General features: G+C 47.5%; 1 protein-coding gene across 1 annotated transcript in view; it reads left to right on the forward strand.

Annotated features, from left to right (window-relative positions):
* LOC148453421 (tetratricopeptide repeat protein 39A-like) overlaps positions 1–17713 on the forward strand; it is a 32571-nt gene extending 14858 nt beyond the window's left edge. Inside the window, exons 4-18 of the mRNA XM_088462201.1 lie at positions 347–402; positions 7194–7261; positions 7533–7597; positions 7938–8037; positions 9577–9642; positions 9917–10025; positions 10269–10336; positions 10708–10767; positions 11610–11771; positions 12255–12346; positions 12436–12556; positions 13914–14025; positions 14286–14400; positions 14478–14594; positions 16857–17713. Of these exons, the coding sequence (XP_088318327.1) occupies positions 347–402; positions 7194–7261; positions 7533–7597; positions 7938–8037; positions 9577–9642; positions 9917–10025; positions 10269–10336; positions 10708–10767; positions 11610–11771; positions 12255–12346; positions 12436–12556; positions 13914–14025; positions 14286–14400; positions 14478–14594; positions 16857–16977 (1432 nt within the window). The 3' untranslated portion in view covers positions 16978–17713. The remainder of the gene's footprint in view (positions 1–346; positions 403–7193; positions 7262–7532; positions 7598–7937; positions 8038–9576; positions 9643–9916; positions 10026–10268; positions 10337–10707; positions 10768–11609; positions 11772–12254; positions 12347–12435; positions 12557–13913; positions 14026–14285; positions 14401–14477; positions 14595–16856) is intronic.
* Positions 17714–18076: the final 363 nt, after the last annotated feature.

Below are 18076 nucleotides of genomic sequence, written 5' to 3' on the forward strand. Positions count from 1 at the left end.
AGACATACTGGTGACACGGCTTCTGACTAAACTGGACTCTGTTTGTGTGTTTGCCGGCTTGTGAAATTAGATTGCTAGCTCCTCAGGAGAAAGAACTGACGGGCTCTGGCACATAGTTACTAGTTTATGCCCTATTCCTCAGTCCATCCGTCAACAAAGACAAACGTAAAAACATGTATATTATTAAAATACTGATTATGCGATAGAACCCAAAGAGACGTAGGCTCAGGCTGGGCATGACCTCACCGGAGGGTCCACCTGTGGCTGCTGAGCTGTGAGATATAATGGTCTGTATTATATAATTGTACTACTTGCAAGCTGACTATTATCTGATATTCTTCCTCAGGATTAGGAAAAAGACATCCCTCATTAATAAGCCTGGAGCAGATTCCTTTACAGAAGGTGAGATTCCTGCGACACTCAGCATTTCAGCATTTGGATAAATAGAATGAAAAGTTGTTAATTTTCTAGAATTATCACATACATACACCGTAATGAGCATTTATACCTTAATAAAGCACAAATGATGTTACTATAGGTATATAGTCCAAGCGATTGCATACAGAGATTTATCATCGGACGCAGATCAGTAGATTATCGGACTCCTTAGTAATTCTATGGTCGCACAGAATGGCCTGCAGGTACTGAGATAGCGGAGCCATCTTTACTGCATACGAGATCACAGTGACAAAGCAGAGACACGCCCCGAAAATGGTCGCAACTTCCCTGCTACCACCCACAAATGGTCCTTGCCCGTCAATCACTTTGCGAATAAAACCTCACTGTGAGCGACAACGGTAATCCATCGGGACCACATGCGCAGTAATTAAAACGACCAACTGCAGAAATATCAGGTATACCACCTGGTGCGTCCTTACGCTGTAATGTCACCTGGTGCGTCCTTACACCCTGTAATACCGCCTGGTGCGTCCTTACACCCTGTAATACCGCCTGGTGCGTCCTTACACCCTGTAATACCGCCTGGTGCGTCCTTACACCCTGTAATACCGCCTGGTGCATCCTTATACGCTGTAATATCACCTGGTGTATCCTTACACGCTGTAATATCACCTAGTGCGTCCTTACATGCTGTAATATCACCTGGTGCGTCCTTACACGCTGTAATAACGTCTGGTGTCTCTATCCGCTGTAATAGTGCCTGGTGCGTCCTTACACGCTGTAATACCGCCTGGTGCATCCTTATACGCTGTAATATCACCTGGTGTATCCTTACACGCTGTAATATCACCTAGTGCGTCCTTACATGCTGTAATATCACCTGGTGCGTCCTTACATGCTGTAATATCACCTGGTGCGTCCTTACATGCTGTAATATCACTTGGTGCGTCCTTACACGCTGTAATATCACCTGGTGCGTCCTTACACGCTGTAATATCACCTAGTGCGTCTGTACACCCTGTAATACCGCCTGGTGCGTCCTTACACCCTGTAATACCGCCTGGTGCATCCTTACACGCTGTAATACCACCTGGTGCATCCTTACACGCTGTAATATCACCTGGTGCGTCCTTACACGCAGTAATATCACCTGGTGCGTCCTTACACGATGTAATATCACATGGTGCGTCCTTACACGCTGTAATATCGCCTGGTGCGTCCTTACACGCTGTAATACCGCCTGGTGCGTCCTTACACTCTGTAATACCGCCTGGTGCGTCCTTACACCCTGTAATACCGCCTGGTGCGTCCTTACACCCTGTAATACCGCCTGGTGCGTCCTTATACGCTGTAATATCGCCTGGTGCATCCTTACACGCTGTAATATCACCTGGTGCATCCTTACACGCAGTAATATCACCTGGTGCGTCCTTACACGATGTAATATCACCTGGTGCGTCCTTACACGATGTAATATCACCTGGTGCGTCCTTACACGCTGTAATATCACCTAGTACGTCTGTACACCCTGCAATAATGCCTGGTGCGTCCTTACACGCTGTAATATTACCTGGTGTGTCCTTACACGCTGTAATATCACCTAGTGCGTCCTTACACCCTGTAATACCGCCTGGTGCATCCTTACACGCTGTAATATCACCTGGTGCGTCCTTACACGCTGTAATACCACCTGGTGCGTCCTTACGCGCTGTGATACCGCCTGGTGCGTCCTTACGCGCTGTAATACCGCCTGGTGCGTCCTTACGCGCTGTAATACCGCCTGGTGCGTCCTTGCACGCTGTAATACCGCCTGGTGCGTCCTTACACGCTGTAATACCGCCTGGTGCGTCCTTACACGCTGTAATATCACCTCGTGCGTCCTTACACGCTGTAATACCGTCTGGTGCGTCTCTATCCGCTGTAATAGTGCCTGGTGCGTCCTTACACCCTGTAATACCGCCTGGTGCATCCTTACACGCTGTAATATCACCTGGTGCGTCCTTACGCTGTAATGTCACCTGGTGCGTCTGTACACCCTGTAATACCGCCTGGTGCGTCCTTACACGCTGTAATAACGTCTGGTGTCTCTATCCGCTGTAATAGTGCCTGGTGCGTCCTTACACGCTGTAATACCGCCTGGTGCATCCTTACACACTGTAATACCGCCTGGTGCATCCTTACACGCTGTAATATCACCTGGTGCGTCCTTACACGCTGTAATACCGCCTGGTGCGTCCTTACGCGCTGTGATACCGCCTGGTGCGTCCTTATGCGCTGTAATACCGCCTGGTGCGTCCTTGCACGCTGTAATACCGCCTGGTGCGTCCTTACACGCTGTAATACCGCCTGGTGCACCCTTACACGCTGTAATACCGCCTGGTGTGTCTCTACCCGCTGTAATACCGCCTGGTGCATCCTTACAGGCTGTAATACCGCGTGGTGCATCCTTACACGCTGTAATACCACCTTGGTTGTCATTACAACCTGTAATACCGCCTTCGGCTGGCGGTAATACCTACTACACCCGCGTGGTGGGACACAGGAGAGTAGCAGCGCTTTATATGGACGTGTGTGGGTCTGTTAAGCCGCCGCCCAGGAAAGCCCAAGACATCTCTGATACCGCGCACCTCATCGCAGCAGAGCCCTTGTGCGTAATCTCGGTGTAACGTCTGTGCCGGGGGAGTTTTAAGGGATTTTCATTCAAGCCCAGTAACAAAAAAATAAAACTGAACTCTGGACATCGGCCTCGTATGCGCCTCTGAATCCGGCCCCTGGTGTCATTGCTTATAATGTGTAATACCGCCACGCTGTAATACCGCCTGGTGCGCCCTTACACGCTGTAATACCGCCTGGTGCGCCCTTACACGCTGTAATACCGCCTGGTGTGTCTCTACCCGCTGTTATACCGCCTGGTGCATCCTTACACGCTGTAATACCACCTGGGTTGTCATTACAACCTGTAATACCGCCTGCGGCTGGCGGTAATACCTACTACACCCACGTGTGGGACACAGGAGAGTAGCAGCGCTTTATATGGACGTGTGTGGGTCTGTTAAGCCGCCGACCAGGAAAGCCCAAGACATCTCTGATACCGCGCACCTCATCGCAGCAGAGCCCTTGTGCGTAATCTCGGTGTAACGTCTGTGCCGGGGGAGTTTTAAGGGATTTTCATTCAAGCCCAGTAACAAAAAAATAAAACTGAACTCTGGACATCGGCCTCGTGTGCGCCTCTGAATCCGGCCCCTAGTGTCATTGCTTATAATGTGTAATACCGCCACGCTGTAATACCGCCTGGTGCGCCCTTACACGCTGTAATACCGCCTGGTGCGCCCTTACACGCTGTAATACCGCCTGGTGCGCCCTTACACGCTGTAATACCGCCTGGTGCGCCCTTACACGCTGTAATACCGCCTGGTGCGCCCTTACACGCTGTAATACCGCCTGGTGCGCCCTTACACGCTGTAATACCGCCTGGTGCTTCCTTACACGCTGTAATACCGCCTGGTGTGTGTCTACCCGCTGTTATACCGCCTGGTGCTTCCTTACACGCTGTAATACCGCCTGGTGTGCCCTTACACACTGTAATACCACCTGGTGCGCCCTTACACCCTGTAATACCGCCTGGTGCATCCTTACATGCTGTAATCCCGCCTGGTGGGTCCTTACACGCTGTAATCCCGCCTGGTGGGTCCTTACACGCTGTAATCCCGCCTGGTGGGTCCTTACCCGCTGTAATCCCGCCTGGTGGGTCCTTACCCGCTGTAATCCCGCCTGGTGGGTCCTTACCCACTGTAATCCCGCCTGGTGGGTCCTTACCCGCTGTAATCCCGCCTGGTGGGTCCTTACCCGCTGTAATCCCGCCTGGTGGGTCCTTACCCGCTGTAATCCCGCCTGGTGGGTCCTTACCCGCTGTAATCCCGCCTGGTGGGTCCTTACCCGCTGTAATCCCGCCTGGTGGGTCTTTACCCGCTGTAATCCCGCCGGGTGCGTCTTTACCCGCTGTAATACCGCCGGGTGTGTCTGTACACCCCGTAATACCGCCTGGTGTGTCTGTACACCCCGTAATACCGCCTGGTGTGTCTCTACCCGCTGTAATACCACCTGGTGCGTCCTTACACGCTGTAATACCACCTGGGTTGTCATTACAACCTGTAATACCGCCTGCGGCTGGCGGTAATACCTACTACACCCACGTGTGGGACACAGCAGAGTAGCAGCGCTTTATATGGACGTGTGTGGGTCTGTTAAGCCGCCGTCCAGGAAAGCCCAAGACATCTCTGATACCGCGCACCTCATCGCAGCAGAGCCCTTGTGCGTAATCTCGGTGTAACGTCTGTGCCGGGGGAGTTTTAAGGGATTTTCATTCAAGCCCAGTAACAAAAAATAAAACTGAACTCTGGACATCGGCCTCGTGTGCGCCTCTGAATCCGGCCCCTGGTGTCATTGCTTATAATGTGGGAGATCTGGTGTCATTGCTTATAATTAGAGATGTGCACCGCCCCCCGTGTTATGGTTTTGGATCTGGATCTACCCAGGTTTTGGATCTTGATTGGTTTTGCCAAAACCTCACCTCCGTGTTTTTTTTTCGTGTTTTGGTTTTGGATCTGGATTTTTTCTTAAAAAATCAAAAAAACAGCAAAAAATCACATAAAATGGGCCTGTTTTTGTTCCTACAGTATAATTAACCTCAATAACATTTATTTCCAGTAATTTCCAATCAGTTTTGACCACCTCACAATATTATTTGCTTCATCTAGTTAAGGCCAAAAGGTTGCATCCAGCTAGCTGGCTGACTAAGCTAAGTGACACAGTGGGCGGCACTAACATGTGGCAGTTCAGTTTCTAATTTCCAACACGGATACAGGGCCTGATTCAGAGCCGCTCGTAAGCGGCCGCTCGTTCGCTCCGAGCGATGTTCGCGCATTCATATGGGTCGTAATGCGCATGCGCCAACCAGTCATTGCGGTCGGAAATCGTGTGCTCGCAAAATAGCGAATGCCTGCTAATTTGAGTGACAGGATGAGGCGTTTGTGGGTGGTAACAGGGGAAGGTGCTTGAAAACGGGGAGTGGAGATCAGAACGCAGGCGTGCCAAACGGTCAAAACGGGCGTTTAATGGGTGTGCATAATTAACAAAGCAGCATCATCGACCACGTCACTTGGTTGTCTTTTAGCCTGAACTGCTCGCATGATTGCGGTAGGAAAATCCTACCACAAGCACTGCGAGCAGTTCATACGCCTTTCGATGTACTCGATTAATCTAATATATAGCGGAGATGACGTATAATGCGAGCGGCCAAGGGGCGGCTTTACAAAATAGCGAGCGCATGTTTCGTTCGCTCACTCAGACATAGAGGTGTCAACAGACCGCAAAGAGCGAGCGCTCTATTTAAATATCCGGCCCCTTTTTCTGAACGAGTGAGCGCAAATAGCGTACGGCTCTGAATCAGGCCGACAGTGTGTTATAGCGTGTGGGTTGGATACACCAATAGTGCACTTACTGTGACAGCAGTGTCGGCAGAGCGGGGTTGCTGACTGTGTCCACAGTACATGGAATGGCAGCGCTGCGGTGCTAACAGTGTCCTTAGTGAAGGGTACCGGTGATGTTGGCAGTGCGGGGATGACAGTGGTGTCTTTAGTGCAGGTTTGCTGGCAGTGCAGGGGTGCCAGCGGTGTCTTTAGTGCAGGTTTGCTGGCTGTGTCGGCAGTGCGGGGGTGCCAGCGGTGTCCTCATTGCAGGATTGCTGACTGCGTCGGCAGTGCAGGGGTGTTCTCAATGCAGGGTGCCGGGGGTGTCGGCAGAGCAGGGGTGCCAGCGGTGTCCTAAGTGCAGGTTTGCTGACTGCGTCGGCAGTGCAGGGGTGTTCTCAATGCAGGGTGCCGGGGGTGTCGGCAGAGCAGGGGTGCCAGCGGTGTCCTAAGTGCAGGTTTGCTGACTGTGTCGGCAGTGCAGGGGTGTTCTTAATGCAGGGTGTCGGCAGAGCGGGGGTGCCAGCGGTGTCCTCATTGCAGGTTTGCTGACTGTGTCGGCAGTGCAGGGGTGCTGGTGGTGTCCTCAGTGTGGGAGTGTCGGCAGTGTAGGGGTCGCTGACGGTGTCCTCAGTACGTTGGGCAGCAGTGCAGGAGTGTCGGTAGCGGTGGTGTCGGCTGTGGGGGATGCTGCCAGTGGGGGTGCCGTCGGTGTCAGGTGGCGGGGGATGGCGGGCGCCATCTTCTTTTCCCCGAATCCCCGAAATTCGGGTGGATTCGGATCTCTGAGATCCGAACCAGCTCATCTCTACTTATAATGTCTGAGATCTGGTGTCATTGCTTATAATAGGGGAGATCTGGTGTCATTGCTTATAATGGGGGAGATCTGGTGTCATTGCTTATAATGTGGGAGATCTGGTGTCATTGCTTATAATGTAGGAGATCTGGTGTCATTGCTTATAATGGGGGATATCTGGTGTCATTGCTTATAATGGGGGAGATCTGGTGTCATTGCTTTATAATGTGGGAGATCTGGTGTCATTGCTTTATAATGGGGGAGATCTGGTGTCATTGTTTATAATGGGGGAGATCTGGTGTCATTGTTTATAATGGGGGAGATCTGGTGTCATTGCTTATAATGAGGGAGTTCTGGTGTCATTGTCAACTTGTGGCTCACCTGCATTTGTGGAACTACAAGTTCCAGACCCTAGCAGGACATGCTGGTATTGTAGTACCAATATACTGTGTATATATATATATATATATATATATATATATGCACTTGATAGCAATGTGCTCATGCGTGATCTGTCTTTGATGTTGCAGTGGAATTACACGCCGAGGTTTGTTATGCGGAGTGTTTACTACAGAGAGCTGCTCTTATCTTCCTGCAGGTATTATTAACACTTTACTTATTTGTGTTTGGAAAAGTTCAATTAATACTGAATTGAAGAATAGTTTTATTGTATATTCACCAGCAGAATAATCTAATTTTACATGAAGACTTATGTTTGATAATGATTGCTGCGATGACTGGGGTGAAAGCCGCAGATTACATGTGTGACTGTAATGAGGATCTGTGGATTGCGTGGTCTATGTATATGAGCTTTGAGTCACTGATGAGGCAGCTGTGTACCCGAAACATCTCTTTCCTTATATACTCAGGACGAGAACATGATCAACTTTATCAAAGGCGGCATGAAGGTTCGGAGCAGCTATCTCATCTATAGGTGAGGCCTGTCTGTCTGTTTCGTGCCATATAACTACCAATTCACAATACAAATGTAATTCACCCATAAATAACACTGGCCAGCAAGACAGGTTGCCTCCTGAAATACTCTGTGTCACAGTTATCATTCTAATGCTCTGATTGGGTACAGTTTGTCCGAGCCTACTGTAAGAGTGGTTACACGCGGGCATGCGGGGGGGGGGGGGGGATGAATAATTAGTACAATACATGCTTTGGTCAAAATTATATCAAAGAAAGGACTTTTTCTTTCAGACGTTTCTATTCCTATTTCCATATGATCTAGGTAATAAAATGTAAAACTTATTTTGCTCTAATCCCAGACAGTTGAGTAATTTGATGCAATCTAATGGCTTCCAGAAGGGGGAGTGCCACGTCCACCTCCAGGGAGGCATTTCATTGGGTGTTGGAGCTTTCAACTTGGTGAGTTATCTCTGTATAATATGGGGGAGGTCTGTGTCACTGACTGTTTAGCTCTGCCCCGAACAGCAGGGGGCATATGTCATGATAATCGTTTTATAAATCCCTGTGTATTGTTTAGAATACAGCTCAGATCACACTATAATTACTCTATAATTACTTCATGGGGCTGATTCAGGGCTGCACGTAGGTCCGTTTTGTGGCTGGATATTGCGTTTTCTTTTTTTCTTTGCACTGTGCATGTATCCAAGCCAAGAATACGCAACCACGGGCGATTCAGGGATGTACACGTCTCGGCCGCACCTCCGCTAACGGTAAAGCAACTGCGCATTCACAGATAGGATAAGTGTCCTTTGGGCGTGTTGGCAGAATTGCGCCTATGCAGAGACGTGGCTGATTTCTGACCGATGTCTTACACCAGGTACAGGCTGGTGTAAATGCGCGCTGGTAGCGATGAGGGCCACATTCGCAAGCTGATGAATGGGGGCGGCCAACGATGACTATTTGTATTTATTCCTGAGTATGCCGAGCACCCGCATACAGTGCTGCAATTCTGAATCAGGCCCTATGGGGTATATTTACTAAAGTGTGGGTTTTTAGAAGTGGAGTTGTTGCCCATAGCAACCAGTCAGATTCTACAAATCCATTTATCTAGTGCAGGGGTGGGCAATAAGTAGCTCTCCAGCTGTTGTTGAACTACACATCCCAGCATGCCTTTCAATAGTTTTAGTATGGTCAAATAGTAAAACTGTGGCAGGGTATGCTGGGATTTGTAGTTCTACAACAGCTGGGGGGCTGCCTATTGTCGACCCCTAATCTAGCACCTTGAAGAAGATAATATCTAGAATCTGATTGGCTGCAATAACACCCTATATCTTTCTGGAGGCCAGAAGCCCCTCAGAAACATAGCCCTTGCCATTTTTGCACAAATAGCCCTCTGTATGTGTCTTTACACAATGTATTATTATTGAAGCATCCTCGCTGTGCACCTCTCTGCTCTTTTATGATGCTATGATGTTATCAGTTCTCTTTGCTGCCTGTGGAGTGACATCTCAAGGTAAATGGTTTCTTATCTCATTTATATTACAATATTTCAGTATTATTAGAGAATATTACTTTACTTAGTGATGCTGTTCATTCACCTGACACGAACCTCCCTTCCCCAGCCCATCGCTAGGCTAATCTGTGTCTCATTAGCTGGTAAGGTAGGGTACACGTACTTGCTAAGGTGACTGACACAACCTGTTACTATAATACCTGTTATGCCTGTAAGGGTCAGTGCACGTAACAGTAAGAGCCACAAGGCATGTTCATGGCTGTAAAACAGCTCCCTCTACTGGTGATAACGTTATACAACGTAGTACTGTAATTGCTTCTGAACCACAAAACTTTAAGAAAAGTAGGTCCTCTATAAGGATCAATGAGCCCCAGCTCCAGCACAGTTTACGTTCTCTAGTGCAGAGCGGACATGGAAGACGCCCGTGTGTATGAGAATGTGATGTAACGCCAGGTAGATTACACGCCATCCTTTCTCTCCCGCAGACGTTGTCTCTCTTCCCCCCACGGATACTGAAGCTACTGGAATTCGCTGGCTTCTCCGGAGATAAGGTCTTCTCATCCCTTTGTGTTCTTTGCTTCCTCTACTCACCCATTGTATATCTTCAAACCATGACATATGTAATATAAACACTTACACAAGGGGGTGGAATATATGTAACATATATCACAGTGATGATGGCACATTCCGTTATGGGATGGAATGGATTTCACGATAGATGGTAAAACCTCACCACGTTTCATGAGCCAATAAGAGCAGTAGATGATGTTCTCCCAAATCACTGCTTGTCCCTGTTATGCTATAACCCTCTCCTTCTCTCCATAGGAATATGGGCTGAGCCAGCTGCATGAAGGGGCCTCATCCTACAACCTGCGTTCCCTGCTGTGCACGATGCTGCTGCTTTGTTATTATACCTTCCTGAGCTTCATCCTCGGTGAGTACCCCTAGAATTGTAGGTCCCATGTCTTCTTTATGCTGGGCTGCTGGTTGTGCCGCACTGTAAAATCCTTGTGAGCTGTCTACTCTCGGTCCCTAGAGGCCAAACCGCAATACAACTATGTGTGTGTAAAGATGAATCACCTAAGAAAGATGTAGAGCACTATAGCATTCTCTAGTATATGTCACCCTGTGCTTCTGATACATACATTCTGTATCTTCTCAATGTCATTGGCTGCAGGGATTGGTGAGGAAGATGTCACAGAAGCTGATGACCTTCTTCAGCCCTATCTCAGCCGCTATCCTAAGGTGAGTAATGCTTGCCTAAGCTTGTCTGCTCATAAATGGTCATCACTAGCTCAGCTATGGTCTGTGCAGAGTCTGTGTGGTGGCATTATCCTACTAGACCAAGCCTGTTTCTTGCAGGCATATCGCACCTGGCCATGCGGCACAGTCAGTTAGCCACCAGAAATGTGACCTCTTATGCCCCACCTAACATGGCTATCTGGTTTCCAGACTGGGCCAAATGCCCAGATCTCACAGTATGGTTACTCTTATATGCAGCCAATCACCGATGGGGCATGTGACTGATTAGATGACATCGGCATTAGCATGGTCTGATTGGCATACATCCCCTCCCCATCCTCCCTTTCTAATAGATGATGTTTCCTTCTCCTCAGAGTGCCATATTTTTGTTCTTTGCTGGAAGGATCGAGGAGATTAAAGGCAACATTGATGAGGTGAGAATCTGGAGGTCCCAGCCATTCACTCTGTATCCCCTTCCAGTCCCATTATAGTGCTTCTGTAGGACCATGTTACACAACGCATGAGGACTCCAACTCTGGTTCCAGGACAAAATGTTGCTCCCTCTCCCGGGTGATGGATGCGCTCTGCGTTGTGTTCGCAGCAGGACCTGGGGGATAATCTGTTACATGGGGCTGGAAAGTGGAGTTGTAAAACTGTATGGCAGCATTAGACTGTATTGTGGCGTGGGCTTGTATGGTTTGTATTTGGCTGTTTTGCTGGCATCGCCCTGTATCAGTGGGCATTGGGGTAAAATGTGCCGGAAATAGGTATATAAAATATGCTGTACAGTTTGGTCTGATATGCGCAGTATTTATTTGCTATACTGAGTGTAGTATTTGCTAATATATTTTGTTGCAAATCTTTCTACGCTTGGTATAGTGAGTACAGGCCACAGCTACCTGCTGTTTCTCTGGCAAGTTTGTCAGCACTATGCAGGGAGTATAGGCAATATTCCTGCTACTCTATGGGGTCCGTGATGTTCGGCTGCTCACATATATGCCTATAACTGTAGGCACAACATTGCGCACAAAGAAAAACTAACGTATCAAGTCATTAGTAACCAGAACGTCCTATTGGTCAGGCCTCATGAATATTAGCCCTGCAGTGCCCCCCAGGGTTGTCTACTAGTACACTGATAGGCTGCATACTGGTACGGCCCTCAAAATGACAGCTGCCACTGTGTGCAGGTGACGGGTCCACTTTTTATTATAATGGCTGTAACCCCTCCTTGCACTTTCACCCTGCCTTAATTCTTGTGCTGTTGTCCCCCTGACAGGCCATCCGCTGGTTCGAGGTTGGTTGCTCGGCTCAGCAGTCGTGGAAGCAGTTCCACCATATGTGTTACTGGGAGCTCATGTGGTGCTTTGCCTATAAGGGGATGTGGAAGGTGGCATATTTCTATGCAGATCTCCTGAGTAAAGAAAACCGCTGGTCAAAGGTGACATCAGTGTCTCGGCTTCCTCTCTTCCAGCTAATGTTCCAGGCCCATGTCTCCTCCTCACTACAAAACATAACCCTTTGAATGTACTAATCTCTCGGTTTCTATGCGTGCTGCTATAAACTTTGCTTGTCGGCCATGTCTTTCAGTGCAGAGAGCACAACCAGAGCCTTGTAGGTAACAAATATAAACAACGTTGCCTGATTGTATAAATACATGTCTGAAGTGCACCGCAAAAGTTGTAGCAGGGTGTGTATGAACCAATAAGTGAAAGCTATTTGGTGGTGGAAAACTTTTAACTCCCTTTTATCTCTTTTTAGGCCTCTTCTCCCATCCAATGCCCTTTCCTTCAATCCCTACAGTGCTTCTCTCATTTATCAGCCATACTTCTCTCAGGTTTCCTGCAACCATAACCTTAGACACATTCATGGCCCTCCGTCTGCCGATTTAATGCTCACCCCCCCTTCTCCTTCTTTGCCCCAGGCTATGTATGTGTACATGAAAGCAGCTTTCCTCAGTATGATGCCCATTGAGGAACCTCGTCCATTCGGTGAGAGTGAGGTGGAATTGTTCAGGTACTGACTTGGCATCAGTGGGTTCCACCGGTGAGATGTGGTGTGAGGAATAGCTGTCAGAGGTGCCACTAACTATCTCTTCTCTGCAGACTTGTGCCCACCTTAAAACAGAAAATAGCTGGAAAATCTCCACCCACTGAAAAATTTGCCATCAGGAAGGCGAAGAGATATCGGGCCAAGGACCCCGTCAGTTTACCCGTTCCTGCCCTGGTGCGTGAGTACGACTTATGGAAAAGTTGCCTTTTTTTTTGTGTGTGTGCCATATTGATTAAAATGAAGCTGAAGCTGCACATTGTACACTATATTTACCTTATACACGCCATCCATATGTAACAATCACCTAGCACTGAGAACCTGGTTTTCGACTATTGTCGCTGCTTTATAGTGACCCTTATAACCTGGTCTTACTTATTAATTAGTGATCAGCATTTGTTTGAGAATAAACAACACTTTCATGTTTTGTGACATGCAGGCTGGGTGTTTCTATTTTTACAATGGTGGTTTGTTGTTATACTGTCTTTTGTGGACTATAATACACTATAAGAGTGTCACACTGTCCCTGAGGATGAGTGAGAAGTGTCTGCTGCCGTTGGGACTTATGCTCAGGAGTCCTTGAGGGAGTGAAACCACTTCTCTACATTTACTGACTAGTGTATACCCAATCCAGACAGCCGGCGGGTATTGCAAGAAACCACTGCATAATTACTAAGGGGGATGTATCAAACCTTCTGAAGAGGACATGTTCCCCCTAATAAATTGCTGCTTTGCTAATGGTAGCTTCATTATTTGCGAGGATCGCACTAGACTGCGAGAAGTCGTCCCTTTGCCTTATGCTGATTGAAGAATAAGGCAGATGCTGCATAGTTACTATACTGTGAGTTTCTTGCTTTTTCTGCCTATAGTCTGTTTCCCTTGCCTCATGATTGGTTCTTAGGTCTTCTTTCTTTAAGCAAAGGAACCAATAGAAAGTCATAGATAGCCCAATTTGGACTTAATCTCACTTCACTCTTGGTATGGGAGATTTTTATAGAAAGTCATGGACTTAAGCTGGCCACACATCTAAAGATCATCTGTCCAACCAGCCAACTAGTAGATTGGTTGGAATGAAAATCTGGTAACGTATGGGAGTAAATGATGATCAGCAATTTGCTCCTAAATGCCAGAAAACAGATGAAAATGGTCGTCAGACAAGTTTGTTAAATGTTTGATCTAAACAATTTGTTCAAACAACAGTTTTTGTCCATTTTCCGGCGTTTGGGAGCTAATTGCAGATTGTCATTTGCTTTCATACCTTACCAGATTTTCATTCCAACCAATCAACTAGTTGGCTGGTTGGACAGATAATCTTTTGATGTGTGGCCAGCTTTAGGATGTGGGACAGACATTTGCGGAAATATAGCAGCATTCAATAAGCAACTTTGGAATAACTCTCTGAAGCCACAGATCTGTTCTGAAAAAAAAAAAATGTCCCCACGTTAGAGAAAGGTAAATGGTAACAATTGTATTTGTTCTATTCTTGTCCTCATTTGTAATGTTCCTGTCCCCTGTGCTTGCTCTCTCCCCGCAGGAGATGATGTATTTGTGGAATGGGTTCTCTGTACTGGGTAAAGACGCCCAATTGACAGAAAACACCCTGAACATACTTTGTGTGTCTGAGAGCCGCCTGCTTCAAGAGCCAGGTAATTATTATCTCTCCAGCTAAGTCATCCACCATTTCCAGAATGAAGGGACATAATGATAATTTCATTAAAGCACAAACGGTGGCAAAGTGCCGTCGCAACGGCGCAGAGACGCTGGCAAATGCCCGTCATCTCGCAGATTTGTATATGCGTATAGGATTGTGCTGGCTATACTCTGAGGGTGACAACCGTATTGGGAGATAAAACGAATGCATCTATATTTATATGTAGATACTATATATAGCCGTCTCTCTTTGCAGCCAATGAGTACCAGGATGATGACCACTGCGCCGTCCTCCTCCTGAAAGGACTGTGTCTAAAACACATGGGGTGCTTGGCACAAGCTGAGCAATGCTTCACCCACATATACCAGAGGTAAGTGCCCCGTGCTAGGTCACCCATGATTGTCTGCAAGGTGAGCTTGCGCTGACTTCAAGGCTCTCTCTCCGCAGTGAGAAGAAGATAAAATTCGATCACCATTTGGTACCCAACTCACTGTTAGAGCTGAGTCTCCTGTACATGCAGCAACGCAGGGCGGAGGACGCCATCCTGCTGCTTCGACGTGCCAAGTATGTAGCTCTTCAGCAGTGATAATTGTGCCATCGGCTTTTTGGTGGCCAGCCCTAGTTTTACTGAAATGCCTGCCTCCTCTGAGCGACACGGCGAGGCCCTCCTCAGCAGTCTTCTTCAGCAGCACAGAGTTAAGATGGCAGCCTGTCATGTTGTCATGCACACTCCTGAATCCCATCCACTGTGACCAAAAGCCTCATTTATCAACGAGTTTATAACTCAAAACTAGTGATAAGTATCACTGTGTATGATAAATGGTGCTCCAGCCAATCGGCTCCCAACTGTCATTTTTCTAACAGTTGACAGCTGGGAGCTGATTGGCTGGAGCATCATTTATCATACACAGTGATATTTATCACTAGTTTTGAGTTATAAACTCGTTGATAAATGAGGCTGCAAGTGAGCTGTAGAGGATGGCTGAGGAGCCTCCACCATCCCTCACCCATAAACAAGTGGGTGAGGGATATGACTAAACTATGTAATTACTAGAATTCTGAATTATCCAGGATGTGTCTATGGTATTACTGTATCTGGCTCTGGAGTCTCAGGGATGTGTCTGTAGTATTTCTGTATCTGGCTCTGGAGTCTCCGGGATGTGTCTGTAGTATTTCTGTATCTGGCTCTGGAGTCTCCGGGATGTGCCTGTAGTATTTCTGTATCTGGCTCTGGAGTCTCCGGGATGTGTCTGTAGTATTTCTGTATCTGGCTCTGGAGTCTCCGGGATGTGTGTGTAGTATTACTGTATCTGGCTCTGGAGTCTCAGGGATGTGTCTGTAGTATTTCTGTATCTGGCTCTGGAGTCTCCGGGATGTGTCTGTAGTATTTCTGTATGTGACTCTGGAGTCTCAGGGATGTGTCTGTAGTATTACTGTATCTGGCTCTGGAGTCTCCGGGATGTGTGTGTAGTATTTCTGTATCTGGCTCTGGAGTCTCCGGGATGTGCCTGTAGTATTTCTGTAACTGGCTCTGGAGTCTCCGGGATGTGCCTGTAGTATTTCTGTATCTGGCTCTGGAGTCTCCGGGATGTGTCTGTAGTATTTCTGTATCTGGCTCTGGAATCTCCGGGATGTGTCTGTGGTATTACTGTATCTGGAGTCTCCGGGATGTGCCTGTAGTATTTCTGTATCTGACTCTGGAGTCTCCGGGATGTGTCTGTAGTATTTCTGTATGTGACTCTGGAGTCTCCGGGATGTGTCTGTAGTATTTCTGTATCTGGCTCTGGAGTCTCCGGGATGTGTCTGTAGTATTTCTGTATCTGGCTCTGGAGTCTCCGGGATGTGTGTGTAGTATTTCTGTATCTGGCTCTGGAGTCTCCGGGATGTGTCTGTAGTATTTCTGTAACTGGCTCTGGAGTCTCCGGGATGTGCCTGTAGTATTTCTGTATCTGGCTCTGGAGTCTCCGGGATGTGTCTGTAGTATTTCTGTATCTGGCTCTGGAGTCTCCGGGATGTGTCTGTAGGATTTCTGTATCTGGCTCTGGAGTCTCCGGGATGTGTCTGTAGGATTTCTGTATCTGGCTCTGGAGTCTCCGGGATGTGTCTGTAGTATTTCTGTATCTGGCTCTGGGGTACCAGGGATGTGTCTGTAGTATTTCTGTATCTGGCTCTGGAGTCTCCGGGATGTGTGTGTATTATTACTGTATCTGGCTCTGGAGTCTCCGGGATGTGTGTGTAGTATTTCTGTATCTGGCTCTGGAGTCTCCGGTATGTGTCTGTAGTATTTCTGTATCTGGCTCTGGAGTCTCCGGGATGTGTCTGTAGTATTTCTGTATGTGACTCTGGAGTCTCAGGGATGTGTCTGTAGTATTACTGTATCTGGCTCTGGAGTCTCAGGGATGTGTCTGTAGTATTACTGTATCTGGCTCTGGAGTCTCCGGGATGTGTCTGTAGTATTTCTGTATCTGGCTCTGGAATCTCCGGGATGTGTCTGTGGTATTACTGTATCTGGAGTCTCTGGGATGTGCCTGTAGTATTTCTGTATCTGACTCTGGAGTCTCCGGGATGTGTCTGTAGTATTTCTGTATGTGACTCTGGAGTCTCCGGGATGTGTCTGTAGTATTTTTGTATCTGGCTGTGGAGTCTCCGGGATGTGTCTGTAGTATTTCTGTAACTGGCTCTGGAGTCTCCGGGATGTGCCTGTAGTATTTCTGTATCTGGCTCTGGAGTCTCCGGGATGTGTCTGTAGTATTTCTGTATCTGGCTCTGGAATCGCTACCTGTAATTAAATGTCATTACCTGACTCTCTTCCTCTCTCCCCTTCAGGAACAATTACAAGAATTACTCCATGGAATCACGCACCCTCTTCAGGGTACACGCTGCTCTCTCTAAGCTCAAAGCCCCAGACTCAGAGGAAAACAGCACGGATGGCGCCAGCCTCTCCTGACCTTATTTATGTGTAACTTTTAACTTGAGACCATAGTGTGATACATTTTTGAAAACACTTAAGCTGGGGTACACACTATAGAATATATTGTACGATACATCATTCCGACGCAGATCAGAACGCTACATCGTATAGTGTGTACGTCCGATCCGTCGTTAACGGCGGTCGTTCATCGCATCTGCTGATCTGCGGTGTTACATGCAGCATGTAACATCACATTGCGCCATCATAAACCGCATCGTGCAGTGTGTACGGAGCGTGCAATGATCGTTACATCGCATCACACCATTGCTCATTGCTGGGTGTATATCGCACCACATAGTGGGTGTACCTAGCTTTACATGGGAAAACGACAGGAAGAGATGGTGTCGTAGCAGCCAATCAGATTATCTGTAATTGGTTGCTGTGGTTTACAGTACCATTTTTTTTTACAGTTACCTGTATAATAGCTTTCATAAATATTTCCTAATGATTTCAATGCACTTTATAAGCAAAGTGACCTGTATAATTACTTTTTATACCCATTAATTGGTAAGGAAGACCATTGCACACACATACAGTATATAATGAACACCAAACCACCGTCATTTCCACATTTGAGTGTACAATGTCTGAGCCATATATGTTGTAGTTTCCAATTACCCAGAATATCCCGGTGCAGTCTGATTATTGACTGCAGATATTAATTAATAGTGTTGTTGGTTGTAAACTCAATAAATTGTATAGTTTTTGGATACACTTTGTACTATATTTATTTTGTCAGCATTATTTCTGCCTACTTCCAGGCTTGTAACACAAATTTTATTGTACCTCTAGTATTAATAAAACATCTGTCCCTCCCACCACAGGGTGACACAGACAGGAGGGAGCTATGTGACATAGAGTCTGTCCCTCCCACCACAGGGTGACACAGACAGGAGGGAGCTATGTGACATGGGGTCTGTCCCTCCCACCACAGGGTGACACAGACAGGAGGAAGCTATCTGACATGGGGTCTGTCCTCTCACCACAGGGTGACACAGACAGGAGGGAGCTATGTGACATGGGGTCTGTCCCTCCCACCACAGGGTGACACAGACAGGAGGAAGCTATGTGACAT

This window comes from Taudactylus pleione, unplaced genomic scaffold, assembly GCF_031769625.1.
Source record: "Taudactylus pleione unplaced genomic scaffold, aTauple2 ptg001161l, whole genome shotgun sequence".
In the NCBI taxonomy this organism is placed as follows: domain Eukaryota; kingdom Metazoa; phylum Chordata; class Amphibia; order Anura; family Myobatrachidae; genus Taudactylus; species Taudactylus pleione.